Below are 17,861 nucleotides of genomic sequence, written 5' to 3'. Positions count from 1 at the left end.
TATATTTTGAATAGCAACGGTCCTACGACACTGCCCTGCGGCACACCTGAAATCACTCTTACTTCGGAAGACTTCTCTCCATTGAGAATGACATGCTGCGTTCTGTTATCTAGGAACTCTTCAATCCAATCACACAATTGGTCTGATAGTCCATGTGCTCTTACTTTTTCATTAAACGATTATGGGGAACTGTATCGAACGCCTTGTGGAAGTCAAGAAACACGGCATCTACCTGGGAACCCGTGTCTGCGTCTCGTGGACGAATAGCGCGACCTGAGTTTCACACGATCGTCTTTTTCATAAACCCATGCTGATTCCTACAGAGTAGATTTCTAGTCTCCAGAATAGTCTTTATGCTCGAACATAATACGTGTTCCAAAATTCTACAACTGATCGACGTTAGAGATATAGGTCTATAGTTCTGCACATCTGTTCGACGTCCCTTCTTGAAAACGTGGGTGACCTGTGCTCTTTTCCAATCTTTTGGAACGCTGCGCTCTTCTAGAGACCTACGATTCACCACTGCAAGAAGGGGGACAAGTTCCTTCGCGTACTCAGTGTAAAATCGAACTGCAAAAAGATGCCACTCAGGCCTTCCACAGGTGATCACATTAATGTTACTGAACAGCGTATCAACAACGGGGGAAACTATTCACACACAAGCCAAGAACGTGTTCTTCTAACGAATGAAATCTTCTCTTGTTTACAGACTCACCGAGATGAGAGAGGGCTCAATGAAATTGAACAAATAGTCCACAACAATACGTAAGAGCATAATCTAAATGTATATAAATGAATCAAATGTCATCCCGCTTGCTACTGTCAGTTTCACATTATTTATTCTACTATTGGCCTTAGGCCGTTTTCATGCATTTTGATAAAAATAACACACGAGAATTCAGTATACAAAACATCGTTTAAAAATTAAACCATAAAATATGCTAAGATTAATAAGGACTTACTACCCATTTATAGAAAGCTTGTTTATCAAAAAACAGCGTTAAATATTCCAAACTAGTGTCGTGCACATGTTGTGATTGGCTGTGGACACTCTTCATATACAACATATTCAAGAGACAACAGTGGAATAACGTTGCAGCGATGATTTTCGACAAACGCAGTGTTCACAAACATCCAGGAACGATTTACTAACTTAAGCATACTTTATGACCTGGTTTGTCACCATGTTTCATTTTCGAATAACCTTCCATGCATTGATTTCTTATCAGGTCTTTTGATCAGGACACTTGAAAATGTCCTAAATGCCCATTTAAACATCCCTTAAATCGTGCAGCAAAGCGGACGTTAAAGTGGTAGTGGAAATTTGCTTGTGGTTAAACGCGACTCAAAGTAGACGTCAGACTGCAGACGCTGCTTTACATTCCACGACAGCGAACAACATGGAAAGAAGAAAATGGTTTCCTTGATGAAAAAAAAAAGATGATCAGGCGGGAGTTCAAATGGCTCAGAGCACTATGGGACTTAACTTCTGAGGTCATCAGTCCCCTAGAACTTAGAACTACTTAAACCTAACTGACCTAAGGACGTCACACACATCGATGCCCGAGGCAACATTGGAACCTGCAACCGTAGAGGTCGCGCGGTTCCAGACTGTAGGGCCTGGAACCGCTCGGCCACTTCGGCCGGCCAGGCGGGAGTAAAGAGGAAGATTGATATATATTTAATAATAACTAGCATTAGAGGACGAATATTGACTTCGAAATTAAGACCTAGTACAACAGTACTGACACTGTAATTAGAAAAGCAATTACTATTCCTGCGATGTTATCAGCTACTCTAAAGTTGATGCTTATGACGGAGTCTGTCATCAAGCTATGCTTTTGGTCTGTAAAAACTCACACTGTCAACACTACTGCTCATTGGGTCTAGACGACACGGTTCTTTAGTATTAGTGTAAGGCAGATTCCTAATTTTCTTTGTAGTGGCTTCCGCTGTTTTCATTCTACGTTCTTCCAATAACGTACCACGTTTCTGATAAGTTTCACTTCCGAAGTCAACAAGATGTCGCTTCAGCTGCTATAGTTCCTTGCACCAGGTTGCCATATTCTGTCGTGTTCTTTCCCGTTATCACAATGTCAGTACGCTGCGGGAGCTCTGTATTGCGCAGCTGCTGTCGGTTTCGCCGCTTGAATGCACACATGGAGCGACGCTCCGGCTTCCACTGACAACATTCGGGTAACATCATATGCGGTTTCACGGTTCCGTGCAAAATGCAGCAGTAACGCGGAGATATCAACTTTAGGTAGTCTGAGAACTCCATGAACTCTAGTTGTGCGTTAAAAGGAACTTTTAAGTTGACACTAAGGCTGAAAATCTACAAGAGTACAAACGGTTCTGTCACAAGTGGAATACAATCGCTTAAAACATCTGTCGCAACTCTTGACCCCGTTTCAATGAAAAGTATTTTAAATAAGTCACCAGGGATGGATGTTACACGGCAACTGGAGAAATGAACTGAGGAAACTATGTACCCTATGTACGAATTATTTGAAGTATCTTTCTTTACTAGACGTTGTTTCATTTTCTATCTGTGCGTAGTCCTCAAGTATAGTAAAACTGCGACGTAATTAAGAAAGGCAGACGTAACCAACTCAAATGTCATGCTACTCATCTGCAAAAGAAAGGAGTTCATGGACTGTCTTTACCTGTACAGCAGCCTGTGTGCCAATACTTGTGCTAGGACAGCTACGATGTCTAATTTTGTGATGAACGAAGAAGTACAATGAAAGACTTTTAGGTGAACATGGGAAAACGATGTCTGTCGGTTACTCATGACCATTCGTGCAGAAGCTATGGAAAGAATATAATCCCGAAATTACGAAACAAAGTCTTGGAAGACTGTAAGGTCTCGAAAGTAAGCAGAGAAAAGCTATTGTCTGAATGATTATGGCTTTGCTGTACTAGAGTAGCTAGCTGTAAATACACTGATGTGCATAGCTTAAGGATGACAATAACTTTCGCATGATGAGTCACTGCCGAGTAATATAGATCCATCAAACTCAGACCTTGCCTAGAAAGAACTGCTACTGTATAGGGCAGAAGGAAACTGAAAGAAATACGCAGCGAAACGAAAAAAGATGACACTCTTAATCAAGGACAGTAATGACACACGTGACACTGCGTTTTACGATGGTCGCCTGGGCATTACAAAAGGCGGGACGTGGTTCTTGTTTTCTCATGCTGGCGACGAGGTTGATATGGATTTCTTGTGCTAGGGAGTGCTCGATGAGATCTAGCTCATGGGAACGGGTAGGCCAGCGCGTTCGCAGGATATCTTCTCGTTCCAAAAGTTCCCTCAGCTGAGCAGTTCGATGCGACCGCGAATTGAAATCGATAAAAATGGAGTCTGGGTTGAATGCAGCCTTGTAAAGACACACGTGATGACCGATTTCAGAGTCACGATAACGTTGACTAGTGAGAATGTCTCGTTCTGAGATTTAAAGGTCAGTATGCCCTAAAAACATTATGCCTCCCCACACTGTAATACCTGGATCACAAAAACGATCATGTTCGACAGTATTCCTAGGCGCATTACGTGTTCCCATTTCTCGCCATAAGAGAATTCATAATGTACCTCGGGACATTGTCGAACTTAATAGTTTTCATGGTTCAGTTGTTGTAGTGTGGTGAGGGGTAATGTAGGATTGGTATATAGACTTCCAAATCCTTGCATATGGTACACTTGCCGGTTAATGTTATTGCTGCATTGGACTACTTAATCCCTGTGTGTCTTTTCAGTGCCGCATTCTGCTCTGAATTCATTTTTATCGATGACAATGCGCGGCCACCTAGAATTACGCAGTTGGAGGAGCTCTTGACAATAGAGGATAGTCGCCAAATGGACTGGCTTGCCCGTTCCCTCGACTTAAATTCTACCTAGCACATGAGAAATGCGCTTGGGAGGTGTGTTGCAGCACCTCCATGTGCAGCAACGACTGCCCAGCAGTTGCCAACCGCAGTGGATGAAGAATGGAATTCCGTACTACAAGAAATCGTTATCAACCTTGCGTCTAGTATGGGAACACATTGCAGAGCATGCATTACGCAGAGTACTTAAAACAGGCAAGTCTTGTACCTGTGTTAAAAAAAGGTAATGCGGAAGACACATAAAATTACCATTTCTCTGCTGTCACTTTTCTTAAAAATAATAGAATTTATTTAGAAAGATAGTTTAATGAATTACCTGAATAAGTACAATCTTTTAAGTGAGTCATAGTTTGGTGTCCATTAGTGCTAGTCACAGGGAAAAACTCATTGCTGATGACAGCAACATTATAGACAATGGGAAAACAAATACACTCCTTAAGCGAATGAAACCATCAATGAAGTTTACAATTGATCAACAAACAATAAAATCAATTTGACCACAAAAAGACAGATGCCGAGAATTTCAGGGAAAATGACACTATGAAAGTAAATGTAGGTAGCACATTCGTAGGCAATGTAACAAATGCATAATTTCTATGAATGTATATTGTATCTCAGTTGAAGTGGTGTTAACACACAAATATATTTGAAAATAGAATGTTATCAGCATATTACTCCTTAAGTGCTCTGTTATCAGTTTGTAATAGCTGGAGTCTTTCAGTCACGTACTATTTATATGTACACTGAGTTCATAGCTAAGGCATTCCTTTCTGGGAATCAAATGCACAGCATATAAGTACAAGTTTCAGATTGTACAACAGGGCCATAAGAATAAGTGTAGAATATACACTACTGGCCATTAAAATAGCTACACCACGAAGATGACGTGCTACAGACGCGAAACTTAACCGACAGGAAGAAGATGCTATGATATGAAAACAAGGTTGGCGCTGGTGGCGACACCTACAACGTGCTGACATGAGGACAGTTTCCAACCGATTTTTCATACACAAACAGCAGTTGACCGGCGTTGTCTGGTGTAACGTTGTAGTGATGCCTCGTGTAAGGAGGAGAAATGCGTACCATCACGTTTCCGACTGTCACAAAGGTCGGATTGTAGCCCATCGCGATCGCGGTTTATCCTATTGCGACATTGCTGCTCGCGTTGGTAGAGATACAATGACCGTTAGCAGAATATGGAATCGGTGGCTACAGAAGGGTAATACGGAACGTTGTGTTGGATCCCAACGGCCTCGTATCACTAGCAGTCGAGATGACAGGCATCTTATCCGCATGGCTGTAACGAATCGTGCAGCCACGTCTCGATCCCTGAGTCAACAGATGGGGACGTTAGCAAGACAACAACCATGTGCACGAATAGTTCGACGACGTTTGCAGCAGCATGGACTATCAGCTCGGAGACCATAGCTGTGGTTACGCTTGACGCTGCATCACAGGCAGGAGCGCCTGCGATGGTGTACTCAACGACGAACCTGGTTGCACGAATGGGAAAACGTCAATTTTTTCGGATGAATCCAGGTTCTGTTTACAGCATCATGATGGTCGCATCCGTGTTTGGCGACATCGCAGTGAACGCACATTGGAAGCTTGTAATGGTCCTCGTCATACTGGCATATCACCCGGCGTGATGGTATGGGGGGCCATTGGTTACACGTCTCGGACACCTCTTGTTCGCTTTGGTGGCACTTTGAACAGTTGAGTTACATTTCAGATGTGCTACGACCCGTGGCTCTACCCTTCATTCGATCCCTGCGAAACCCTACATTTCAGCAGGATAATGCACGACCGCATGTTGCAGACTCGTCACAGTACGCCAGTTACTACTCTTGATGAACTGTGGTATCATGTTTAAGCGGCATGGGCAGCTGTACCTCTACATGCCATCCAAGCTCCGTTTGACTCCATGCCCAGGCGTATCAAGGCCGTTATTATGGCCACAGGTGGTTGTTCTGGGTACTGATTTTTCAGGATGTATGCACCTAAATTGCGTGAAAATGTAATCACATGTCAGTTCTTGTATATTTGTCCAATGAATACCCGTTTATCATCTGTATTTCTCCTTGGTGTAGCAATTTTAATGCCAGTAGTGTAGTAGTCGATCTCATTGTAAGGACCTATTCAGAACACTGTGAATGTTAGCTGCATAATATGAATACATTTGCGAGGCATTTGTACACATCAAAAATAACATTGTTAATTAGTGGGAAAACAGTTTTGTTCGTGACCATGAACAAGATATAGACTGGATACACGTTAACCAAGAAAGAATCAACATAAAGTTAAAAACAGTATTTTCTACACAGGAATAAAACAGTACAATAAATTACCAAAGAAGAGTAACCAAATTGCTAAAACAATCTCATTGAAAAGGTTAGTTAAAAAGTACCTGTATACATTGAAGGATTGCTTAGATAACAAAGAGTAGGGATGTGGTAAAAGTGCAATACCAATAATAATTACGGTAGTAAACTAACATACCACATAACACTTGATTTTCCTTCACACTTGATTTTCCTTCTTTCCTCCTTTCCACAAATCTATGTAATGTATATTAATACCACCTTATCCTCTCTCTTTCTGAGCTCAATATCTCAACCCGAGAGGACCCGGCAGTATCAATGAAGGAGAGGAATATTATGTTGTCAGCAGAGAACCAGTAGCATCATAATCGGTTGGTGAGGGGAGCTCAGTGACATCGAACGTGAACTAGTCATTGGACGTCAACTGAGTAATAAACCCGTCTGGGACATTTCGACCCTTCTAAGGCAACCAAAGTCGACTATTAGGGGTCTGACTGAATCGGATGCGCGAAGGAACAGCGACAGGTAAACCAATATCATATAGTTCACATAGACCGACGGACAAGGACCGTCTAGCATTGCAGACTGTTTGTAAAACGTTTCATCAAATCAGCGGAACCAGTCACTCGTTGAGCCAAAGTGCTACCAGCAGCACAGTTAGCACTATCAGTCTGTGTAAGGAGTCAAAAATAATGGGCTACAGTGGTAGAGCAGATCCTCATAAGGTCGTTTAAAGAGAGACGCCACTACACAGTGGATATGTGGCTCGACGAATGCGAGCTGGTTCCCCTTATTACGCCTCAGTTATGCTACGTCAGCGAATACCGCGGAAACACTGTCTCCACGTACGCGTACACCATAATTACTGTGTCACGCAAACATTTGGGGCTACACTAATCTGGTATGAGACTTTCCTAGGGGAGGGGGGGGGGGGGACCACTGGGGGCCGAGCGCACAATAACCCTGGGTTCGGTGTGGGGCTGCAGTGGGGTGAGTGGACTGCTGTAGGCTGTTGTGGTGTTGTGAACCACTGAGGGCTACGACGGGGACGAAGCCTCTCCGTCGTTACTAGGTCCCCGGTTCAGTACACACACATACACATAATGGATAACTGGAAGCGAGTAATTTAGAGTGACGAACCACATTATACAATCCGCTATACTGTGGCAATCCGCCGGACACTGAACTCGCATTCGGGAGGACGACGGTTCAATCCCGCGTCCGACCATCCTGATTTAGGTTTTCCGTGATTTTCCTAAATCGCTCCAGGAAAACGCCGGGATGGTTCCTTTGAAAGGGCACAGCCGACTTCCTTCCCCGTCCTTCCCTAATCCGATGAGACCGATGACCTCGCTGTCTGGTCTTCTCCCCCCAAAACAACCTCCAACCCAATCCACTGGAGGGGTTCGGGTGTGGCGAATGCCTGTAAAACTCTACTTGCCATCATGTGTAGTGCAAACTGTAAGATAGATAGGAGGTGGTGGGAGCGTTTTTATGGTTGGGCTGTATCCCCATTATGGCTCTTAAGAAAACCTGAACGCAGGATATGAACACATTTTACAGCATTGTGAGCTACGTTCAGCAGGGGAACAGTTCGGAATCGATGATTGTATTATCAAGACAATTCGCCCTCTCATAAAGCAGTACTGTGAGTCAATGGTTAGTGGTTAGTAACAGTCCTGAAATGGCAGCCTCCCCCGAGCCCCGACCTTTGGGTCGAGATGAAACGTCGATTTTGCTCCAGATCCCGGCGTCTGACATCACTACCTTATCTGGTTTCAGCTCTTAAGGAAGAATGTGCTGCCATTCCTCCAGAGACATACAGAAGCAATTAAAACTGTCCATAGCAGGCAATTTCAACAGAAAGCGTGTGCATTTATTTATATTTCAGGAAAAAAATACATCTGGAAAGACAACGTCGATTCTGATATGATGACGGTAAATGCCAAATGGGGGATAGTGGATTTACTTGTAACGGTTTCAAAGTCGTCCCCCAACACAAACCATAATGGCATAGCTACCATAGCGCTATCTGTCTACAAACCTTTTATAGTGAATACTTACAGCGAGAAGGGTTAGTGCAAATGTGTGAAGCAAGTAGGCAACCATGCCATGGAAAAGCACTCCTGCTTCCTACAGTCGACTTAGAGAGTTTGAAATGGGTCAAATTGCGAGCTTCCGAGTGACGGCATGGTCCTTTGGAGTAATTCCCACAGAAGCTTCACGTGCTGCGTTAGTTGTGCAATGATGACGATATCACTCACATACTCAGAGACGAGATTCTGGACGTCCACGCACCACGTCCACGTGCCACGATCGTCATAATGTAAGGGCGGCAGTGGCAGATTGTACAGCTACTATAGGACAGATAAGAGGGCTTTGGAGCCCAGGCGTGTCAACACGAACTGTTGCGAACTAGTTATTAACGTTGGGACAACGGGCACGTATAGTTCTAGCCCGTCTTCTACTCACGCCACAGTATCGTCGGGCACGGCTCGAGTGGTGTCATTGGACGATCATTTGGAAGAGGGAGTGGCACGCCGTGGTCTTCAGCCATGAAAGCAGGTTCAGCCTGCACGCAAGTGACGATCATTTGCGAGAACGACGTCGACCTGGTGAGCGCTGTCTCATACAGTGTTCAAAAATGGTTCAAATGGCTCTGAGCACTATGGGACTTAACATCTGAGGTCATCAGTCCCCTAGAACTTAGAAATACTTAAACCTAACTAACCTAAGGACATCACACACATCCATGCTCGAGGCATTATTCGAATCTGAGACCGTAGCGGTCACGAGGTTCCAGACTGAAACGCTAGAGCCGCTCGGCCACACTGGCCGGCTTCATAGAGTGTTTTGGTCCACGATATACTTTCCCTACCCCAGGCCTTATGCTCTTGGGTGCGATATGCTACAACTCTCGTTCACCTTCGGTGTTTCTGGAGGGGACGCTAACCAGCGGCTGGTACATATTTAATGTTGTAAGACCCGATATTTTGCCATTGTTGCATCAGGAACGTGATGTGTTGTCTAACAGCATAATGCTCGCCCACACACTGCTCGTGAAACTCAACGTGCTATGCAAGACATGCAACAATTTCCTTGGCCAGCACGATCTCCTAAATTGTCTCCAGTCGAGCATGTGTGGGATGTGTCTGGACGAGAAGTGATTCGTGGTCAACCAACAACTTTTACACAGCTATGTGAATAGTTTAATCAGGCGCAGCGTAACCTTTCCCAGGACAGTATTCTTCATCTGTACGATCGACTGGATGCCTGAGTCGGCGCCTGCGTTGCTGCTCTTGGAGGCTTCTCCACGTACTAATATTGTTGTTTCAGCATCGGTCGATATCTGGTACTCTAGGACCGCTTATGCTATTAATATGTAAATGTAATCATTTCATGTAATACGTGTTCTTGCAGCAATAAATTCTGAGTAAATCTCTAAAGGAATGCTCTAATTTGTTTCCGAAGAGTGTTATAAGTCCTTGTAATCGGTGTCGGAGATCTGTTAAACTTTTATCCAATGTTGTGGTTTATTTTCCCGAAATCGAAGGTATATAATCTCCTCATTATGGCATTGGTTATAGGAAAGTAGCTGATATTCCGAAATATTAACTCACCTCATCACTGGCGAGAAGCGTGACACATGTAAACTTCAAGATCATTGCGTAGAAGGGCCATAGTGAACTTCTGATAACTGGTTTTTATCGATCGCTCATAGCATCCCATTTGTCTGCCTCGTGCTGTCGTCCTGTGTAGTTGTGCGTGCCCAGTAAACTTTTATTTTAGCGTTTTTCAGACCATCAACCATGAGACAGCGTATTTCCTTATTGACAATAAGACGGAAACCTCTATGATGAAAGATTACCTATTTCTGTCCACCGGCAGGTGTCTTGGGTGAGGCACCGCGACATCCACTTGCTGACGGTCGGCCGCTACACGTATACCAGCGACCAGCGCTTCGAGGCCGTGCACTCGCCGCATTCAGAGGACTGGATGTTGCGCATCCGGTACCCCCAGAAGAAGGACTCCGGCGTCTACGAGTGCCAGATCAGCACCACGCCGCCCATCGGCCATCAGGTCTACCTCAACATCGTGGGTGAGTTTCATTCACTCTACCACTTGCACTCTTGCGGATACTCTTTAAACACTATCAGCTTTGATAAACAGGCTCTGCGGCATGACACCGAAATTAATGCGTGCCCAATACTATTGTGTATTGTGACTTATTTACTTACTCTTAATTGCGTAGCAGCCAATCCACTGGTGTAATCTTCACTTTTTATGACAAACAAAATCCAAAGTCTGATTATGAGGCAGCCGAATTCGCTTGCTCAGCACCTTGTAATCAAGAGTGTTATGGAAAGCATGTGGGAGGTCAGTTACTTCGTATCAAAGATAAGTACAAGAAGAATTTTGGGACTTTGTTAGTTACATTTCCATAAGCCTACAACATTTCTTATTTCTCCAACACTTTTTTAAAATTTTCATAAGCTTAAAAACACAGCTTCCAGGTAGCTAGGGTTGCTTTATTTTTAACCCCTAACTCATGAGGTGACTTTTCTGTAACATATACTACGAGTGTGGTGTGTCTGGACTCATGTGTTTAAACCGACGTCTCTGAGAGTTGTATGCTTAAACCGATGTTTAAGAAACAAATAACTTGTAATATTTAATTTAAGTTGAATAAGATTTAATTTTACAATTATTTAATATAGAAAATTTAATAACCGAAGTCGTATTGAATCCTTTTTATTCCTGATGACTGGTTCAACCTCTTAATACTGTCATCATCTAATCTCCAAAGACCTTCTTGTTATACGTCCTGTTTTGTAATGACTGTACCACACGTGTCTTGTTATTATTATACGTTCACTTCCATCACACATGAGTGATACAGTAATAGTAAAACATGATGTATAACAACATGATCGATTATGCAGGTTGTAACGGTTGAAACCGGTCATCAGGAGTAAATACCATTGAATGTGATATTGGCTATTAAATTTCTTCAGATCAATTAAAAATAGCTCCTTCGTGTCTAATTACACGAAATTTCCAACAATTAAGTGCTTCCTAAATGCTCTTCATTGATCTTATAGCACTCAATAAAGCCTGCAGTATTTTACTTTTTATAGCACATAATCACATACTCTGACGATTGTTTTTAATAATACGCATTAACTGATTGTTAGAGAACTGGATTTTAGAGTCTTAAAAAATTATGGCATCTCTGTAACAAATAACTTTTACGTAACACTAAATTCCAGGAATCAAACTTACACATAAAACTGCACTCCATAGGTGCAAAAAGTAAGTCTGCAAAACCTACTTTCAGTGCAGGGATCCACATTTTTCTTGCTCACTGCTCTAACATATTTGATTTTAACTAATGTTTTAATCATTTTATTGGAGAAACAAGAACGTTCACTTCACATTTGTACTGAAGTTCTCCCTCTGAATGATACTCTTACTCGCCAGCAGAACTGTGGTCTCTGGTATTAGGCCCTGTATTTTAAAATACTAAAACAACTAAATTGCCGACGTTTCGATTCGGCCCACTACCCAAAATAATTTTATTCAAAATGACACCGACTGTGGAAGCGTACGAACAAATTAATTTGTCGAAGCTGGTGAGGCAAAATGAAAAATATTTGCAACGGACGACTTAATTTTATTCTGAAAACATATTTACTACATTTGCTGAAAATTACAGTAATCAATAAAATAATTTTATTCAAATCTACAAATATAGGTTCGTCTTTCTAAAGTCTATTTTCTATGATTAGTTGTACCGCCATTATTACCTAGCGTGCTTCTTTTCTGAGGTTACTTATAGGCCAGTGATGCCCCGCGTGCTCCTACATCTCTTACAAACCTAAACTGATTTTCACTGATGTCGACTTCGACCAGTCTTTCCATTTTCCTGCAAATAACTGATGTTAATATTTCGCAGTCGTGACTTACTAAACTTATGATCCTCAAATATTCACTATTGCCCTTTTGAGAACTGCAATTATATTGAGGTATGAATATATTTCCCCTGTTTTATATACCTGCTTTTCGCAGTATCATATTTCCTTCCTCATTTCTATTGGAATGGCGGTAATTAATCATGGCACAGGTTAGCTTGGTTGCAGGGATCCTTGAGCAGTACGTCACTGACACTTTTATTAAACATTTTAGCTTGCCAAACAAGCAAGGTTTACTCCATGCGCCAGTGAAGCCGACGCGGGGGTAGAAATTGATACATACGTATGATTTATCTACTTTCTCTTCCTTTACCGTTATACCTCCCACGACTGATTTCGAGCGTACTGGCTATTTTCCGGTCGACTAGTAAGTACAGGTGTAAAACTTGGCGAGGCAGTATTCATTGAACACATCTGTGTGTGAATAATTGAATACAGGAAGTACCATTAATTCCTAAATCAGTTACGTGATACGTATAGTCTTCTGATGAAAGTTTTGTAGACATGGAACTGTAATTCGAAATTTACGTGCTTTGTTCAGTATTATATGTATCTATGATGACTTTGAAACGGTCATATAAGCCGAAATCGTTTGAGTATGTGATATTAAATTGTTGTTGTTGTGGTCTTCAGTCCTGAGACTGGTTTGATGCAGCTCTCCATGCTACTCTATCCTGTGCAAGCTTCTTCATCTCCCAGTATCTACTGCAACCTACATCCTTCTGAATCTGCTTAGTGTATTCATCTCTTGGTCTCCCTCTACGATTTTTACCCTCCACACTGCCCTCCAATGCTAAATTTGTGATCCCTTGATGCCTCAAAACATGTCCTACCAACCGATCCCTTCTTATAGTCAAGTTGTGCCACAAACTTCTCTTCTCCCCAATCCTATTCAATACCTCCTTATTAGTTATGTGATCTACCCACCTTATCTTCAGCATTCTTCTGTAGCACCACATTTCGAAAGCTTCTATTCTCTTCTTGTCCAAACTAGTTATCGTCCATGTTTCACTTCCATACATGGCTACACTCCATACAAATACTTTCAGAAACGACTTCCTGACACTTAAATCTATACTCTATGTTAACAAATTCCTCTTCTTGAGAAACGCTTTCCTTGCCATTGCCAGTCTACATTTTATATCCTCTCTACTTCGACCATCATCGGTTATTTTACTCCCTAAATAGCAAAACTCCTTTACTACTTTAAGTGTCTCATTTCCTAATCCAACTCCCTCAGCATCACCTGACTTAATTTGACTACATTCCATTATCCTCGTTTTGCTATTGTTGATGTTCATCTTATATCCTCCTTTCAAGACACTGTCCATTCCGTTCAACTGCTCTTCCAAGTCCTTTGCTGTCTCTGACAGAATTACAATGTCATCGGCGAACCTCAAAGTTTTTACTTCTTCTCCTTGAATTTTAATACCTACACCGAATTTTTCTTTTGTTTCCTTTACTGCTTGCTCAATATACAGATTGAATAACATCGGGGAGAGGCTACAACCCTTACTCCTTTCCCCACCACTGCTTCCCTTTCATGCCCCTCGACTCTTATAACTGCCATCTGGTTTCTGTACAAACTGTAAATAGCCTTTCGCTCCCTGTATTTTACCCCTGCCACCTTCAGAATTTGAAAGAGAGTATTCCAGTTAACATTGTCAAAAGCTTTCTCTAAGTCTACAAATGCTAGAAACGTAGGTTTGCCTTTTCTTAATCTTTCTTCTAAGATAAGTCGTAAGGTCAGTATTGCCTCACGTCTTCCTACATTTCTACGGAATCCAAACTGATCTTACCCGAGGTCGGCTTCTACCAGTTTTTCCATTCGTCTGTAAAGAATTCGCGTTAGTATTTTGCAGCTGTGACTTATTAAACTGATAGTTCGGTAATTTTCACATCTGTCAACACCTGCTTTCTTTGGGATTAGAATTATTATATTCTTCTTGAAGTCTGAGGGTATTTCGCCTGTCTCATACATCGTGCTCACCAGATGGTAGAGTTTTGTCAGGACTGGCTCTCCCGAGGCCATCAGTAGTTCAAATGGAATGTTGTCTACTCCCGGGGCCTTGTTTCGACTCAGGTCTTTCAGTGCTCTGTCAAACTCTTCACGCAGTATCTTATCTCCCATTTCGTCTTCATCTACATCCTCTTCCATTTCCATAATATTGTCCTCAAGTACATCGCCCTTTTATAAACCCTCTATATACTCCTTCCACCTTTCTGCCTTCCCTTCTTTGCTTAGAACTGGGTTGCCATCTGAGCTCTTGATATTCATACAAGTGGTTCTCTTCTCTCCAAAGGTCTCTTTAATTTTCCTGTAGGCAGTATCTATCTTACCCCTGGTGAGACAAGCCTCTACATCCTTAAATTTGTCCTCTAGCCATCCCTGCTTAGCCATTTTGCACTTCCTGTCGATCTCATTTTTGAGACGTTTGTATTCCTTTTTGCCTGCTTCATTTACTGCATTTTTATATTTTCTCCTTTCATCAATTAAATTCAATATTTCTTCTGTTACCCAAGGATTTCTATTAGCCCTCGTCTTTTTACCTACTTGACCCTCTGCTGCCTTCACTACTTCATCCCTCAGAGCTACCCTTTCTTCTTCTACTGTATTTCTTTCCCCCATTCCTGTCAATTGTTCCCTTATGCTCTCCCTGAAACTCTCTACAACCTCTGGTTCTTTCAGTTTATCCAGGTCCCATCTCCTTAAATTCCCACCTTTTTGCAGTTTCTTCAGTTTCAATCTGCAGTTCATAACCAATAGATTGTGGTCAGAATCCACATCTGCCCCAGGAAATGTCTTACAATTTAAAACCTGGTTCCTAAATCTCTGTCTTACCATTATATAATCTATCTGATACCTTTTAGTATCTCCAGGATTCTTCCAGGTATACAACCTTCTTTTATGATTCTTGAACCAAGTGTTGGCTATGATTAAGTTATGCTCTGTGCAAAATTCTACAAGGCGGCTTCCTCTTTCATTCCTTCCCCCCAATCCATATTCACCTACTATGTTTCCTTCTCTCCCTTTTCCTACTGACGAATTCCAGTCACCCATGACTATTAAATTTTCGTCTCCCTTCACCACCTGAATAATTTCTTTTATCTCGTCATACATTTCATCTATTTCTTCATCATCTGCAGAGGTAGTTGGCATATAAACTTGTACTACTGTAGTAGGCATGGGCTTTGTGTCTATCTTGGCCAAAATAATGCGTTCACTATGCTGTTTGTAGTAGCTAACCCGCACTCCCATTTTTTTATTCATTATTAAACCTACTCCTGCATTACCCCTATTTGATTTTGTATTTATAACCCTGTAATCACCTGACCAAAAGTCTTGTTCCTCCTGCCACCGAACTTCACTAATTCCCACTATATCTAACTTTAACCTATCCATTTCCCTTTTTAAATTTTCTAACCTACCTGCCCGATTAAGGGATCTGACATTCCACGCTCCGATCCGTAGAACGCCAGTTTTCTTTCTCCTGATAACGACGTCCTCCTGAGTAGTCCCCGCCCGGAGATCCGAATGGTGGACTATTTTATCTCCGGAATATTTTACCCAAGAGGACGCCATCATCATTTAATCATACAGTAGAGCTGCATGTCCTCGGGAAAAATTACGGCTGTAGTTTCCCCTTGCTTTCAGCCGTTCGCAGTACCAGCACAGCAAGGCCGTTTTGGTTAATGTTACAAGGCCAGATCAGTCAATCATCCAGACTGTTGCCCCTGCAACTACTGAAAAGGCTGCTGCCCCTCTTCAGTAACCACATGTTTGTCTGGCCTCTCAACAGATACCCCTCCGTTGTGGTTGCACCTACGGTACGGCCATCTGTATCGCTGAGGCACGCAAGCCTCCCCACCATTAAATTATGTGTAATAATTACAACCAAGTAACGCATAATTGTCCTTACTTAATTTTGAACACTCTGTCGAACCCAGTTCGAATAAATCGCTTACATACTTTATAATCTCAGGTTTAACTACGAAGTACAAAACTGACGAAAACGGTTTTGGGAAGTGTTATACATATTAGAAGAAAATGAGAACAGGATGTCTGCAAGATAAATATGACACTACGTGGGGAAGAGAAGGCATAACTACCAGATATTCTGCACACGCTCCGCAAAGAACAGTCTGAGGTCCGCTATTGTTTCTCTTATAGAGGGTGAAAAGTATTTAAACCGACAAACTCTGGGAGGTTGTAGGGGACATCAAAACAAATATTTTTCCCCAACGTCATTTTTTCTCATGAGGAGTATTTTCACCGGTAGAGGAAGATTTCTCTGTCGGCAAATTAATTAAACCAACAAACACTTTTCCGTTTTTTGTGACCAAGAGAAAACACATTAACACAACCCAATTTCAATTACAGTAGATTTTCAAAAATGCCTCCATTGACACGTAAACAAAGGTTACACCGTCGGATCATGTTCCGTCTGACACAGGCAAAACCCCCAGGAGTATCCCGAATTGTTCCTACTGCTGCTACTATCCGGGCATCCAGATCCTCTTCTGATGCAACAGGAGTTGCGCAAACAAGGTTGCGCATCGCTCCCCACACAAAAAAGTCCAGAGGGGACATATCTGGGGATAGAGCAGACCATGGTACAGTACCACCTCTGCCAGTCCACGTTTCTGGGAACCATCGGTCCAGGAATCGACGCACACGACGACTGAAATGTGCCGGCGCCCCGTCATGTTGGAACCACATGCGTTGTCTTGTAGGGAGCGGGACGTCTTCCAGCAATTCTGGAAATGCTCTGGCGAGAAAATTGTAATAGTGCCTGCCAATTAATGGCCTAAGTAGGAGATACGGCCCAATTAACAGTCCTCAACAACACGACCAACACATTAACGAAGAACCGCACTTGATGAGCGCTAGTAAATGTGGCATGTGGGTTATCCTCACTCCAAACATGCGAATTGTGTATGTTGAAGACTCCATCACGCCCGAACGTTGCTTCATCGGTAAACAACAAAGAGGATAGAAATTTTAGATGCATTACACACTGTTCCAGGTACCACTGCGAAAACTGTGCTCTGGGTGGATAATCAACTGGTTCCAGGTTGTGGACACGCTGTAAGTGAAATGGACGAAACAAGTGCTCTTGAAGGACTGTTCTTACATTCGTCTGATTCGTCCCCATGCTACGTGCAATTTCACGAGTGCTGATTGAAGAATCCCGCTCCACATGCTGCAAGACAGCTTCCTCAAATTGCAGCGTTCTTACCGTGCGACGGCGTCCCTGTCCAGGTACTCTGCTAAATGACCCGGTTTCACGCAGACATTGATACACAGCAGCAAAGGTCGTATGATGCGGGATATGGCGATTAGGATATTGTAGTTGATAAAGCCTCTATGCAGCTCGTCCGTTGTGGTGTGCTACGTAGTACGTACCAACCATATCAGTGTACTCACTCCAGGTGTATCGCTCCATTAGTAAACAGAGACAATGCACTACTACACTGGTGGACAACTGAAGAGCGTAATACGCCCTCTAACAACTGAAGATCGTAATACGGCCTCTAACAACTGAAGAGCGTAATACGGCCTCCACCGGTTTAAATAATCCCCATAGGAAAAAATTCCAGTACGGAAAAATATTTGATTTGATATCCCATACAACCTCCCAGAATTTGCTGGTTTAAATACTTTTCACTCTGTATGAAA

General features: G+C 42.6%; 1 protein-coding gene across 1 annotated transcript in view; it reads left to right on the top strand.

The window, feature by feature from the left end:
* LOC126161883 (zwei Ig domain protein zig-8-like) overlaps positions 1-17,861 on the top strand; it is an 811,818-nt gene that overhangs the window by 617,727 nt on the left and 176,230 nt on the right. Inside the window, exon 3 of the mRNA XM_049918024.1 lies at positions 10,098-10,308. Coding sequence (XP_049773981.1) covers positions 10,098-10,308 — 211 coding nt within the window. The remainder of the gene's footprint in view (positions 1-10,097; positions 10,309-17,861) is intronic.

Source organism: Schistocerca cancellata, chromosome 1 (genome assembly GCF_023864275.1).
Source record: "Schistocerca cancellata isolate TAMUIC-IGC-003103 chromosome 1, iqSchCanc2.1, whole genome shotgun sequence".
In the NCBI taxonomy this organism is placed as follows: domain Eukaryota; kingdom Metazoa; phylum Arthropoda; class Insecta; order Orthoptera; family Acrididae; genus Schistocerca; species Schistocerca cancellata.
The sequence above is the reverse complement of the archived record's forward strand: the minus strand, read 5'-3'. Positions and strand labels throughout refer to the sequence as shown.